Source organism: Balaenoptera musculus, chromosome 2, assembly GCF_009873245.2.
Source record: "Balaenoptera musculus isolate JJ_BM4_2016_0621 chromosome 2, mBalMus1.pri.v3, whole genome shotgun sequence".
In the NCBI taxonomy this organism is placed as follows: Eukaryota; Metazoa; Chordata; class Mammalia; order Artiodactyla; family Balaenopteridae; genus Balaenoptera; species Balaenoptera musculus.
Genome location: NC_045786.1, coordinates 101,364,615 through 101,378,852, shown reverse-complemented (window position 1 = coordinate 101,378,852; position 14,238 = coordinate 101,364,615). Strand labels below are relative to the sequence as shown.

Here is a 14,238-nt window from a genome sequence, read left to right as displayed (position 1 = left end):
TCAAAATCATTAATAAAATACCAGTTCCAAAACCATAATCATTTTGCTTTTAAAATGTCTATATATTTATGAATAAAAAAGATCTGAAAGGATATGCACTAAGGTGTTAACAGTGGTGTTCTCTGAGTGGTGGGAATATGTTCTGTTGTTGTTGGCCTACATTTTCCGTTTTTATACGATGCATGTGTACTTCCTCTGTAATAATAATAAGCTATTATGAATAACTGGTTGCCAACATTTACAATTCAGGAGATTTCATATAAAAATCTGGATATTATATACAAAGAGCTGGGTTACTAAGGTTTTTTGAATAATCAGAAGATGTGTCACCCCGGGCTTCCATTGCCACGTGGCAGCAACTGGTCAGAACTGAGTGGTGGCTGCTCCTTTGCTTGACGTATTCTCTCCTTAGTTTGTCACAGTCTCCACCACTCTTTGGTCTGTGCCCGTCAGACATTAATTACCTGCCTGGCTCCCATAGACTTTATTTTTTTTTATTAATTTATTTATTTTTGGCTGCGTTGGGTCTTCGTTGCTGTGCGCGGGCTTTCTCTAGTTGCGGCGAGCCGGGGCTGCTCTTCGTTGCAGTGTGCAGGCTTCTCATTGCTGTGGCTTCTCTTGTTGTGGAGCACGGGCTCTAGGCACACGGGCTTCAGTAGTTGTGGCACGTGGGCTCAGTAGTTGTGGCTCGCGGGCTCTAGAGCGCAGGCTCAGTAGTTGTGGTGCACGGTCTTAGTTGCTCCGCAGCATGTGGGATCTTCCCGGACCAGGGCTTGAACCCGTGACCCCTGCATTGGCAGGCGGATTCTCAGCCACTGCGCCACCAGGGAAGCCCTCCCATAGACTTGTGAGTCAGTAACCCTTGATTTGGATGATCAAGGGCTCCCCATCCATCGAGTCTCCCATTATTAATCATTTGAAAATACCGATAAATTAGTTTTGAAATGCTGCCCAAGAAAAGCATGCATTCCAGAAATATCTGTGCCTGGGTTTTTATACAGCAACCCAGTCATGGGAAACCCAGATGTAACACTTAATCTACTTAGCTACCATGGTTGAATACTATAAATTAGTTTGGCAAAATTTCTCTTTGGTAAATGGAATATAGAAAGTATACTAAATTGCTAACTTCCTCAAGGTTTTGCTTTTTTTTTTTTGCATAACACCTTAATCATAGGAAGCGTTTCAATATTTACAGTGTATGTTCTTCCCAAGCATGAAACTCCAAATGCCCTTTGGTAGGTCTATTTCTCCCACTGGCTCTGACACAATTTTTAAAGGAGAAAATCTCTTCCATATGCAGCTCAGTATGAGACAGTGTCATCGTCAGTTTAAAGCCCAGGGAAATACTTTATCAGCCTGGTACGTGTTTGCGCATTACAGCACCACACTCGGTCGGTTATAACAAGAACTGAACACGTTGTGCTTCATGTCTAGCTTTTCAAAATGATATGAATCTTCTTCTGAGTCAATTTCCTTTAACTGTTTCATATCCCTGTGTTAAAAATGGTTTCAATCTGTCCCATTTTTTGAGCCAAACTTCTCAGCTTTTCTTTGAGATCCAAAATTTCCTATCAGGCCTTGTTTATATCCTAGCTCACAACAGCTTCTCAGTAAAACCAGGCTCATTCCAGTTTGTATAACAAGTTTCCATGAACAGTCAGGCCACCCTTGAAGCCACAGCGCTGGGTTTGAAAGCCCCTTGGAAGGGTTAAGCGTTTGCAAAAGTGGCACATTATGAACATTTGTTCTAAAATTTTCATTTGATGTCATAGGTTGATTACATATTTTCTTTATCCACCTGTTTTCTCCTTAAATCATGTACTTACAATGGGCATGAAATTTTCTAGCTTAATCATCAATAGTTGTGGCTCTGAATAACTTCATTTTCCAGTGAACACCCTTGAAAATAATTCTGAAATCTCTTGACTGCCTGTAATAATTTTTATTCCTGAAACTAGCTTCTGAGTCCATAATACCATAATATATTCCTGCTACTTGTCTTCAGGTACTTTCAAAGTGGTATGGCTTTGTTTGTTTGTTTGTTAATTTTTATTTATTTATTTTTGTATTTTGGTCACGCTGCATGGCATGTGGGACGGTTCCCCAACCAGGGATTGAACCCGGGCCTCCACAGTGAAACCACTGAATCCTAACCACTAGGCCACCAGGGAATTCCCCAAAGTGGTATCGCTTTAAAAAATTTTTTTTCTAGACAATTGCTTAGTTAAGCATGGTTCCATAATTCAATGGTTATTTTAATGTCCTAGCTTTGAAACGGGTTATATAAGCCCAAATTTTCAGTGGGAGAAAATATTCTACTCAAAACTTTCCATTAGTTTGGTAAGTAGAATCCTAAATGCTCACCCGAAATCTCTATCTTTGGAGCAGCGTTTTGTTTCCTGGCTAGGGTATGGGAGGCAGAGTCCCTGCAATATTCTCAGCAAATCTCCATTCTTCTCTGCAATTCTAAACAATGCAGCAAAGGAATGGCCCAAGTCTGAAAGGCTAAGTAGACTTTTTCTCAGACTCCCATTTACATTTATTATCGTTAAAACATATGTGAATATGTTTTTGAATATTTTTTTGAATACTCAGTCAAGAGCAATGTCTTCAAGAAGGTAGAGCTAGATTGTGAACAGGAGTTATGCCTAATTTATCTTTCTCCACCTCCCCCCTAACACCCCCTCCTCCACCAGAGTCTAGCTCAGGAATACTTGAGCATGTTCATGGCTTTATCATTAAAGAACATTTAAGAAGTGAGCGATTGTATTGTGCATATGGTATAGCAGAAGGTGAGATGAACAACAGTGATGAAGAGACAGGCCTCTAAAGGCCAAGCATCCCACGGAACAAACAAAACTATATAAGGTATTAGCACTGTGGGGTGGTCAAAAATTCATCCTTTCAACAAATAAGTGCGTCTGTATGCCAAGCACTGAGATAGGTACCTTGGGGTCATGGAGGAAGCACCTCCTTAAATACAAACCCCCCAAAATTAAGGTTTTAAAGAGGATTCTGTAGCACTTCTCAATAATAAAAACATGAACTGAAAAAAAATGAATTATTGAGAGTAGCAACAACATGGATAAAACTCAAAATTCACTATGCTGAGTAAAATAAGCCAGACAAAAAAGAGTACATCTTTATTTGATTCCATTTATATAAAATTCTAGAAAGTGCAAACTAATCCACAGTGACAGAAAGCAGATCAGTGGTTGCAAGGGGCCCGAGAGAGGAATTACAAAGGGGCACAAGTAATCACTTAGGGAATGATGCCTATGTTCACAATGTTGATTGCGGTGATGGTTTCACAGAAGTATAGTTATGTCAAAACTTAATGAGCAGTACACTTTAAATATTGGATGCCAAAATACCTCAATAAAGCTGTTTTTTAAAAAATCCAGAGCAAAGAGATAGAGAGGGAGGGAGGGATGGGGAGAGAGAAAGAGAATGAATTCTAGGGCCTCTCTTGCAATTCTTTCTTGCTCAAGGACACCAGATGGTGTCAATTGTAAGATCCTTTTTCGGTATTCTGCTGCAGTCTTAGCTGCCAGGATGGTCTGTCTATAGGCTCAACTTTCTCGTCTTAAGTAGAACTGGCCTGTGAAGTCTTTCACTTCACCTGGTCTGGTCTCCTCTTGGACCCAGAATGCAGCTTGGACTCCTTGTCTCTGCCTCCACTTGCTGGGAAGTTTCCTCCATTCGAAATGATCCAAATTTCCTCTCCTTTCAGGCCCAGCTAAGAGAAGATTTATTTCAGTCTTCCCTATCCATTCCTGCAGAAAGAGTTCTGTACCTTCTTCAAGTTTCTCTGGTATTTATAATCTAAACTGCTCTTTTGACACCTTTTTGCTGCCATGTACTGTTTGCTTTTCATATGTATGTTTTATCTTCTGAACTTAGATTATGAACTTCTTCAGGGCAGGGACTGAGTCCTATTTATCTTTGTGTCTCTCCCAAGGCACTTAATAAGTGCTTAATAAGTGTCAGTTGTAAAACACCTCACTTTGATAGTCTTTCCAAAGCATTATCTCAGCCATTATCTCATTTGATCATTACATCAACACTGTGAGATTGGAGGAGCTAGAAATATGTTAGTTCTTCCTTTTGACAGATAAGGAACCGGAAACCCAAGGTCACACAGTTTGTTAGAGACAGAGATGGAACAGATAATTGCATGTGAAGGTTTGATCCAATTCAAGGCTTCCCAAGGCTCTCCCCTCTGCCCTCCTACCTGAAGACAGGCCTCTGTACCCTTCACCTCCTCATTTCCCCAGTACTTTAGAGCTGCTTAGCCAAAGCTTTGTAGTACCATTTTAGAAAATTTGGCAACTATGAGACATGAAATTTCAGTAGATTTCTGATCAGCTCTGAGTCACCAAAGCACGCTTGCTATTTTGTTCCAAGTGCTGTTTGTTAGGGACATTATGCCTGATATTTAATGACGCTGCACTACAGAACTGAGGAAGCATAAATGATCTTTAAAAGCCTTAGAAAATGACAGCACTTTAACATTAAGCATGAAAGGTGGAAGTTGACAAGATGACCAGGGGTAAAAAATTTCTGCACTGGATCACCCTATTTCCCTATGTATTGCTAACAGAATTCTCTAGTTGGTACCAAAAGAAAAGGTTAAACTCTCTGCCACCCAGCACATCTAGCCCTGAGATTCTTTTCCCTCTACCCCAGACTATCTGCTTCTCTGATGCAAGAGATTTCATAAACCTTGGTGCAATTTACTTAACATCAAATATTTTAAAAATAATTCACCTAATTCCAGTCGACTTTGAAAAAAGGGTGGGTGAGGGTTAAGACAGAGAGAGGTGGGGAGACCCCCCTGAGAGGAGCAATGACCTTTGGTCAAAGTCCATAGCCAGCCTGAGGTCAAGGCCAGAGAGGAAGTCAGGGGAATTGTCCTCCTCCTCCCACCACTGTCTTCCCTCCCTCCCACCTCCTGCTGGGATCCCCCATTGGCTGATACCAGTCAGGGAATATGGGAACCCTGAAGTCCTGAGGTAGTCCTTACCTTCTACATAGGTTGAAGAACAGAAGGTGGATCTGGGGGGCAAATGTAAGACATCCAGCTCACTGGTCTAGGGGTGGGCAGGTGACCCAACCTGGCAATAAGACATATGGGAAAGTCTGCTGGGTGGTTCTGGGAAAGATTTTCTTCCCTGACTGTTACAGGAAGAAGGCTCTTCCCCTTCCTTCTTGCTTGGGATGCTGTTGAGAGGATGTACTCCTTGAACTTCTGAAGCCACCTTTTGACCACGAGGGGACTGCGAAGAGAATTGCAAACAACCTTGATACCAGGGAGCTGCTAAGAAGCCTTAGGACCCCCAGCGCCAGACTTCTGGTTAAGCAAACAATAAATGTCCACATAGTCTAAAAACAGAAGACAGGGGTTTTAGTGACGGATGAGAGGTAAAGGAGAGGGCAGAGGAGGAGCCTGGGGGAGGAAATTGGATGGGAAGCCCACCCAAGGGGCAGGGCTGGGAGCGCCTGACCAAGGAGACTTGCAGACAGGGTCGGGGTGGGCGGCAGGTCTGGGAAGGTTCAGAGGGCCCTTGGGTCAGGTTTACACTCTGCAAGCCGCGACCTTGAGCAAGCCACATAACCTCTTTGCGCTTTAGTCTTCCCCTCTGTAAAATGGGTATGATAGTGACTTCCTCGCAGGACACTGTAAGAACTAAACGGGGCGGGGCAAGGCAAGTAAAACGCTTGGCGTAGTCTGACTCATCGTGGGCCCTCAGTAGAAGCTGGCAATTACTACCATCTTCTCAACGTTTGCCCTCAGCATGGGGGAAGGTACCCAGGAGAAAGGGCAAAGAAGCCTGCCTACGACGTCTCCCTTTCCCAGCCCGGATTCCGAACACCCAGTCTTCCGGCCGTTGGGGTCTAAGGGCGCGAGCGAGGCGGGGGGCGGAGCCTGCGTTCCCGCCTCGAGCGGGGCCCCGCCCCCTACCACTGCCTCCGGTGCGCTTTCGGCCTTTTCCCCTCCCCCGACCTCCCCGCGCGGTCCTCCGGGGCCTAGCTTCCCGCAGCCCCTGCGCCCGGCCCGAGGGAGAGCTTCCGGAGCCCGGGCGCGGCCGGGGGCCGGGTGTTGCCGCCGCCGGCCTGCCCGCCCCAGCCCCCTCGGCACTGCCTCGGGAGCTTCAGCTGCCCACGCTGTGCAGGTTTGCTCCGGAGGGTCGGCGGGCGGCGCTGCGGGGAGGAGGAGCGCTGGGAGGGTCAAGCTGGCCAGTCCCCGGTATCCGGTCGCCGAGACCGCCCTCGGCCTTGGGAATCCTTGACTGCCCAGACGGAAGGAAAGTAGGCGCTGGAGAGCCCGCTCCGCATTTTGATTCATCTCGGGCCCTGTAAGGGTCACATCTTGTGAAAATACCTGTAAAATCAATTTAACGTTCAGTGCAGCGTGTAAAGACAGCTCTAAGAATTTAAAAGACGCCTGAGTCAGAACATTTAAATGCTTCGGTCCTTGTATCACCGTTTTAACACGTCTGAGTGCAAAGGGTGGAGAATCGAGCCTGATTGCCGCCACCGTTCACGCCCTGTAGCACTTTAAAAGGGTAAAGGAAAGCACCCTAAAAAACCCCAAGTGGGCACTTCCCCTAGGGAGGGAAGAACAGCTGACTTTTTTGAAATTTGGATTGGTCCTCATTTCCGTGGGCGAAGTTTCCCTGCAAAATTTGTTTGCAGGCTTAGATCCGTGATAAACAGAATGCTAAAACACTGAGCTTAACTAAGTAGTGGCTTTTGTTGACAAGTCGATTGTGTTATTAATTCTTAATGTCTCATCCAAGGCAGGAATCGTTATCTCAGTTTTGCAGGTGGGAAAAAGTTTGGCACAAAAAAGCAATTCCTTTAAATTCGCACAGAAGCAACGGCTGAGCCGCAAATTAAGTCTTAGCATTCTGATACCTCAGCTACGTCCCCCTCTAGACCATGTTACAACACAAATGAGTAGTTACTTTGATGTTACTCATAAAACCAGGGAGTAAACCAAATGTTCTGTGAACATGAAGTGTTAAATCATAGTAACCTATGTCTGTTCTGCTTTGGGAGGCTCAGCTTCCCTTTGGAGTTTGATACTTTGCAGAGGGGAGGGGGTGGAGCAAAGAAAGAAAAAAATGGGAAGTCATGTCAAGGGAAAAATTTTGTCCCCACAGAGTCCAAACTGTGCCCATCTTTACTGCCCTTTTGTGTTGATGTCATTCTTTTCAGTGTACTCCGTGTTCTGGCAAAACACCGACGGCTCACGTCGTCCTCCCGGCCTCAGACGCATTAATACACCTTTGAGTTCCTCTTCTGGCCCTGACCTCCCTGTCAGTCTTCTTGTCATGCTCTTTCCTCCAGGTGCTCTTTACTAACGCTGTTATGTGAAAACCAGTTGTTTTTGTTCAAGTGTGGAATGATTCGTCACTCCTGAAGGATGTTTCTAGAGTTAATGATCAAAAACTACCAACAGATCTCAGATGAAAGGACAAGTTAAAGAAGCACACGAAACTATTGTGGAATTTGATAGCTGAGTTATTTGACTGGAGAAAAAAGCAGACCTGGATTTTTTTCCCCCTTTTCCCAGTTCACTCATAACTAGAAAGCAGCAGCTCAGTTTTAACCTTAGACATAATGGTGGGGGGAGGGGGCCATCCTCCCGTTTAGACTAGTGAATTGGAAAGTTTTCTTTCCCAAGGAGGCTCCTTTTCAGACAGGACCCAGGATGTGTGACATAGTCCCCCGCCCTGTAAGAGGTGTTTCTCCTCCCCTGCTTGTAGATGACAGAAATTTGAACCCAAGGTAGTTGTCTCTCTCTGGAGCAGCCAAGCCAGTTTATCTTTTTGTTTCTTTTACTCAGTTGGACAGATAAGAATCACAAGAAAAGCAGATGGCATCCGGGGATTTCTGCTCATCTGGAGAAGGGATGGAAATACTCCAACAAGGTAAGGGTAGCCATTTGCAAGAGGTTTGAGGACTTATCCACAGAGGTCTTATCTAGGGTCTTGTCTTCTGTAATAAAAAGGGGGAATTTCCTGGTGGTCCAGTGGTTAGGATTCGGCGCTTTCACTGCCATGGCCTGAGTTCATCCCCTGGTTGGGGAACGGAGATGCCATGCGACGTTGCCAAAAAAATAAAAAAAGGATTTATAATGTTCACCAGTATGGTTTCTCGCACAGAAGCCTAACTTTCTAGGGAAACTAGAATACTTGAAGATTCTTAAACACTCTCTTACTGGCAGACAGATTATACTGACTCCTGTTCGGTACCTGCTAGTGCAGTAGACTAAAATTTCAAGATGCTCCCAAGCTGAGTTAGCAAGCATATCCTGAAGATGAGGGTGGCCAGTGAACTTTTGAAAGCTACCTTCCTACCTGTGTCTTGAATTTTCTCATATCTTGTCCTCCAAAATCTCAGATCCTTCCATATCTTGAATTCTTTGCATATCTCAAATCCTTTCTTGAATCCTTCAAAAACTTGAATCTTCTGTATTTTGACCATTTCCATAGTGATCTTTCAATGCCTTGGGGGAAAAAAAAGAGAGATTTCTTATTCTCTAAAAGGACTCTGGTATGATGGTCCAAAGAATGAAAATGTAAGTGTTTGGTAAGTGGGAGTAAAACAGAAGACCTCAGCAGAAAGCACGTGGGAAAAGAGATGGAAAAAAAGCCCTTTGAGCATATGGAATAAGCAGTGGATCCTGACTTCTTGCACTTTTTCTCATGCATATGCTGTTCTGCATCCACATGGGTTACTCAGTCTATTTACAATGAGGAGAATTTGGTTAGTTAAATTTTTTATTTACTGTTAAGAATATACCTTCTCTCAGTCTTGCTTATGCGACTAGAGATCACATACAAAGAGGGAACTTTACATGTGTTTTTTTTTTTTTTCCTTCCTCAAGAGCTCTAGGTATTCTGTGTGAATGAGGCATTTTAGGTACTGTGGTATACCAACGAGTCCCTTATTCTTGATTCTCTTTGTCTAATATTTTCCAACTGCATTTCCATTTTCTAAGATCTTAGTTTTTTTAAGACTCATTCCCTAATTCTTGATTAATGTCCTTGTATATAATATAAATACTTGTTACTTTGAGTATTGCCTCTAGTTTATTTGTGGATTTTTTTCTTTCTTTCTTTTTTTGGCCACGCCACAGGGCTTGTGGGATCTTAGTTCCTTGACCAGGGATTGAACCCCGGACCCTCGGCAGTGAAAGCACAGGGTCCTTACCACTGGACCGCCAGGGAATTCCCTATTTTTTGATTTTCTTAAAATTTTCATTCGATTTAGAAAAATTCCCTACCAAAAACCTAGGGGTTTTTTGGAATTGAGTATTAAGCTAAGAGTTATGCTCAGTTATATAAATTGAGTCCATACTGTCTTTGCTTTTTGGCCCCTATGGGGGACATCCCTTTAAGTGTGCAACAAACAGCTCCCTCCTTGTAACCTGAGTGAAGAGGACCTATTACAGAACCCACACTTCAGCAAACTGCTGCTGAGTCTCTCACAACACATGGACGAGAGTGGCTTAAGCCTCACACTGGCAAAGGAGCAGGCTCAGGTAAGGGCCCTGGGAGAAGGGCTAATAGGGAGGAAGGAAATATCTTCTGAGAAAGAGGGGTTCCTACCTGGGATTTTTTTGTTTTTTTAGGCGTGGAAGGAAGTTCGATTGCATAAGACAACATGGTTAAGGTCTGAAATTTTACAGAGAGTCATTCAAGAGCTGCTTGTGGACTACTATGTGAAGAGTCAAGACAGAAATTTAACTTCTGAGGACAAAAAGGTGAGGCAGGAGAGATGAAGTAGGCGTTGGTACCAGCTGTAGGAATGACCAGGCCAGCTATGGCTTCAACTGATTCTATGATCTGGGGGAAATAGGAGCTTTGAGTAATGGTTATCAAGAAAGAAAGGGACTGTAGTTATGGGGGAGAGGTGGGTGTGTTGTCAGGGTTTTGAAAAGAAAGATTGACAGGAGAAAGTACTGGCAGCTGGGAAGTTATCCGAAGGGGATGACACGTTTGAGGACTTTGAAGATGTGTGAAAAACTGGTTTGTGAGGATGGAGGAGGTGGAGGGGGAGAAGTTTTATAGTAACTTCTTTTTGTTTTTTATTCTCTCTCTCAGTTTCATGAGACCCTGGAACAGCGGCTGCTCGTGACTGAGCTGACACAGCTCTTAGGTCCCAGCCAGGAGAGGGAGGTGCCCCCACTGCTTGGGCTGGAGAAGGTGGACCTTCTGGAGCTCATGCCACCCTCAGAGGTTGGCGGGGAGCAGATATTGGGACCAAAGAAGAGAAATGGCTTAATTTCTCCCATATATTTAAACATTTTTTGGTTAAGCTTTATTGTTTCTATAAAAATGAAACATGTTCGTGGTGGTCAAACTCTAGTAAATAAGAAAGACATTACAAGGAAGAAAGTAAAAGCTGAAATACTAAACCTAGAAATAAATGCAGTATTATTATATACAGCTTGACATAAATAGTATTATACCTTCCATACCTGTATAGAGAGTATAATCTGTTTTCACAATATATTTTGGACTTTTTTCAAGTATATGATTATTTTCAGGTAAATATATTACTTTTCAAATAACTGTAAATAAGATGATACCTCCTAAAGCACTCTCTTTTTTTTTTTATTGAAGTGTAGTTGATTTACAATATTGTGTTAGTTTCAGGTGTACAGCAAAGTGATTCAGTTATATGTATATTTATATCTATTCTTTTTCAGATTCTTTTCCCTTATAGGTTATTATAAAATATTGAGTAGAGTTCCCTGTGCTATACAGTAGGTCCTTGTTGGTTATCTATTTTGTATATAGTAGTGTGTATATTGTTAATCCCAACCTCCTAATTTATCCCTCCCACCTTCCTAAGGCACTCTCAGCAGTGTCCAGGCACATAGTTAGTGCTCAGAGTCCTTATTATATCATCAGTTTAAATTCCAGATAGGATTCCATTGTATGGATGTAGCATAATTTGCTTAACCTTATTGATGGATATTAATTTAAGGTTATTTCCACATTTTTGCTGGTAGAAACCACACTGATAGGAACATGCTAGTTCATATGTGTCTTTGTATGATTACTTTCCGAGTGTTAGTGCTTGAAGTGGGATCACCAGGTCACAGGCTACACACATAGAACACACTGGTACATATTGCCAAACTGCTGTCCAGAGAGGAGCTCCCAGTGCACCTAGGTCCCCACATTTTCATCAGCATGGGATCTTGACAGTCACTGTATTCTTTGCTAATTTGATAGGTCAAAAATTAATCTCCCTGATGTCTCTTGATGCACTTTCTTTGGTTATCACTGAGATTGTTAATCATCACATATTCATTGACTGGATCTTTCTAGTTCCAACAGTCTGTCTGCATCTCTCTTTTCACTTCTGTGGCTGTAGGATTTTGTGTGGATGAGAGCCCGGCTCCTGCTTGAAGTGGAGGAGCAGCTCAAGAAGAAATGTTTCACTCTGCTCTGCTACCACAATCCCAGTTCAGGTGCGTGCTGGCTGTGTTCTGTTCATGGCTGGCCTTCAGGGCTCCTGGTCTTCTCTTTTGAGAATAATGTGTTTGAATTTTAGATTTGGGACAGAAGCTGAGAAGCGTTGGAAATGTTTACTTGTTTGTTTCCTTGCTGGTAGAATAAAAGCAAGAAATTTTGTACGGACTTCCTTTATTCAGCAAGGTGGCAGCATCCTCTTGCTGCAGGGAAGGATAGTTCGTTCTTAAGAGAATCAGAATGAAATAGGGAGTAAAGTTCAGGTTAATAGGAGTTGACCTTTTCTTTATTTCTATGATTTAAGAGTTAAGGGCCAGGGCTTCCCTGGTGGCGCGGTGGTTAAGAATCCACCTGCCAATGCAGGGGACACGGGTTTGAGCCTTGGTCCGGGAAGGTCCCACATGCCGTGGAGCAACTAAGCCCACGCCCCACAACTACCGAGCCTGTGCTCTAGAACCCGTGCGCCACGACTACTGAAGCCCACGTGCCTAGAGCCCATGCTCCGCAACAGGAGAGGCCACCGCAATGAAGAGTAGCCCCCGCTCCCCGCAACTAGAGAAAGCCCACGCACAGCAACGAAGACCCAATGCGGCCAAAAATAATAAATAAATTAAATAAATAAATTAAAAAAAAAAAAAGACCCAACACAGCCAAAAATAAATAAATTATTTTTTAAAAAAGATTAATAAAAAAGAATTAAGGGCCAAATCTGGAATTCAAAGTAAGAATGGAGAGAACTTGATGAGAACTGGGCTGTTTTTACCAGGCCATCAGAAGAAAAGCTGGAGGAAGACAGAATTTGTAGGGTTAGATATCGGATAGGGGCACTGAAACATGGCCTTCAAAGGGCAGGAGCAATTAGGGTTTTCCTATCCAGCGCTCTGTCTCTGCCCAGATTCAGACAGTGAAACCCTGAAGGCGGCAAAGGTATGGAACCTTGCAGAGGTCCTGGTGGGTGAGAAGCAGCAGTGCCAGGATGCCAGGAGCCAGCAGAAGGAGCAGATGGTGCTCCTGGAGAAGAAGAGTGCCACCTACTCCCAGGTTTGGCAGGGCAGTGGGATGGCCTCCTTTCATTTTTACCCTGACCCCAGGGGCCCCTCTGGGGAAGCCAGGGATTTCTGATCTGCTTTCTTTTCTACTCTCTTTCGTGGCCGCCCTCTTGCTCCTGCCTCCCGGGTGCTCAGGTGCTTCTCCGCTGCCTGGCCTTGCTGCAGAGGCTTCTTCAGGAGCACCGGCTGAAGACTCAGTCTGAGCTGGACCGTATCAATGCCCAGTACCTGGAGATCAAGTGCAGCGCCATGATCCTTAAGCTGCGGTGAGCTGTGACCGCCGCGGATCTGAGGGACTCCATCTCATACACCACCCCCTCCAACCCTCGCCCTCATCTCTTTCGTCTCCATCATGCCTGGCACCCTGTGGGTGTTCAGTAAATGTCACATAGCAGTATTAGCCTTTGGATTACTCTAAAGCTGTCAACATTCTTGGGTCTTTTATTTTAAAGCCCTCTGAAATAGGTGGTTTATTGTGAGCTAAATTGCTCAGGAATTTGGAATGACCTTGTTTATCCTGTCACTGCTCAACACAGGACCTTGACCATTGGCAGGTCCTGTGTCCCATTCCTAAGTCTGCTGCTGTCAGGGATCCTCAGCTTGACATTTCTTTCTTCCCTCGGTCAGGATGGAAGAGCTAAAGATTTTGTCTGACACTTACACTGATGAGAAAGTGGAAGTTCATCGTCTCATTAGGTGAGAACTCCCAAGAGCCTGACGCAGCTATTCAGAGCTTGTCCCCATACCCTCCATCCTCCAGACTCATTCATTTTAGTGCCTTCTCATTCTCGTGTACTTTCTGAGGAACCAGATCCTTATATTGTATCTTCTGTGCCTGGGCTTTTAGGGACCGTTTGGAGGGGGCTATTCACCTACAAGAGCAGGACATGGAGAAGTCCCGACAGGTCCTGAACACCTATGAGGTCCTCGGGGAGGAGTTTGACAGGCTGGTGAAAGAGTACACCCAACTCAAGCAGGCAACTGAGAACAAGCGCTGGGCCCTCCAGGAGTTCAGCAAGGCCTGCCGCTGAGTGTGGGCGGGGCCAGGAGGCTCAGCTTCTGCATAGGGGCTGCCTCCTCCTCTTCCTGCTGAAAGGGCCACCACCACCTGAGCCCACCTTCACTCAAGGGAGCGTGGGGACACTTGCTCAAAACACTGCAGTCCTTTAGGCACCCTCCTGGTTTTTCTTCCTTGTTTACAATGAGAGTCTCTTCTAGCAAATGTAACAGATTTGTATAATTTTCTGTACAGCTATTTGTCAGTGCCAGCCCTGTATCGTACTTGATTATCTCCTGAATAAAGTGATAATGTTGTATCTGAGGATTTTAGTCATTTTCCTTTGGGCAAAGATAAAAAAAGAATATCAAAGGCTATATGGAAAAAAAAAAAAAAGGCTATATGGATAAGGAGGGAAACTGAGTGGATCCAAATAGAGATGGATCCGTAATGCTTACTCAAAGGGGGGAGGTTGAAGGGCCAGCCCACCCACGTGGAGTCTTTTTTTTTTTTTTAATTAATTTATTTATTTATTTTTGGCTGTGTTGGGTCTTCCTTGCTGTGCTCGGTCTTTCTCTAGTTGCGGTGAGCGGGCTTCTCATTGCGGTGGCTTCTCTTGTGGAGCACGGGCTCTAGGCACGCGGGCTTCAGTAGTTGTGGCTCGCTGGCTCTAGAGCGCAGGCTCAGTAGT

The 14,238-nt window shown here is 44.3% G+C and overlaps 1 protein-coding gene across 5 annotated transcripts; it reads left to right on the top strand.

Moving 5' to 3' along the window:
* The first annotated feature begins 5,969 nt into the window (after positions 1-5,969).
* Positions 5,970-13,871, top strand: HAUS4 (HAUS augmin like complex subunit 4). Of its 5 annotated transcripts, XM_036844484.1 has the most exons (11): positions 5,970-6,179; positions 7,228-7,359; positions 7,859-7,943; positions 9,424-9,559; positions 9,650-9,781; positions 10,122-10,256; positions 11,404-11,500; positions 12,397-12,542; positions 12,686-12,816; positions 13,178-13,246; positions 13,398-13,871. In XM_036844484.1, exons 2-11 carry the CDS (start codon positions 7,344-7,346, stop codon positions 13,579-13,581), a joined length of 1,131 nt encoding a protein of 376 aa, XP_036700379.1. In that variant the 5' UTR covers positions 5,970-6,179; positions 7,228-7,343; the 3' UTR covers positions 13,582-13,871. The 5 variants fall into 5 exon arrangements, with proteins under 5 accessions (XP_036700379.1, XP_036700380.1, XP_036700382.1 ...); XM_036844485.1 differs by lacking the exon at positions 7,228-7,359 and having other exon boundaries at positions 5,974-6,179; positions 9,417-9,559; XM_036844487.1 differs by lacking the exons at positions 5,970-6,179; positions 7,228-7,359 and adding an exon at positions 6,399-6,572 and having other exon boundaries at positions 9,417-9,559.
* Positions 13,872-14,238: the final 367 nt, after the last annotated feature.

What these genes read in the sequence shown, in the direction of transcription:
- HAUS4 (XM_036844484.1), top strand. An exon ending in TGGCAAAGGAGCAGGCTCAG is followed by an intron (nt 9,560 to 9,649) that starts GTAAGGGCCCTG and finishes TTGTTTTTTTAG; the next exon opens with GCGTGGAAGGAAGTTCGATT. An exon ending in GCCATGATCCTTAAGCTGCG is followed by an intron (nt 12,817 to 13,177) that starts GTGAGCTGTGAC and finishes TCCCTCGGTCAG; the next exon opens with GATGGAAGAGCTAAAGATTT.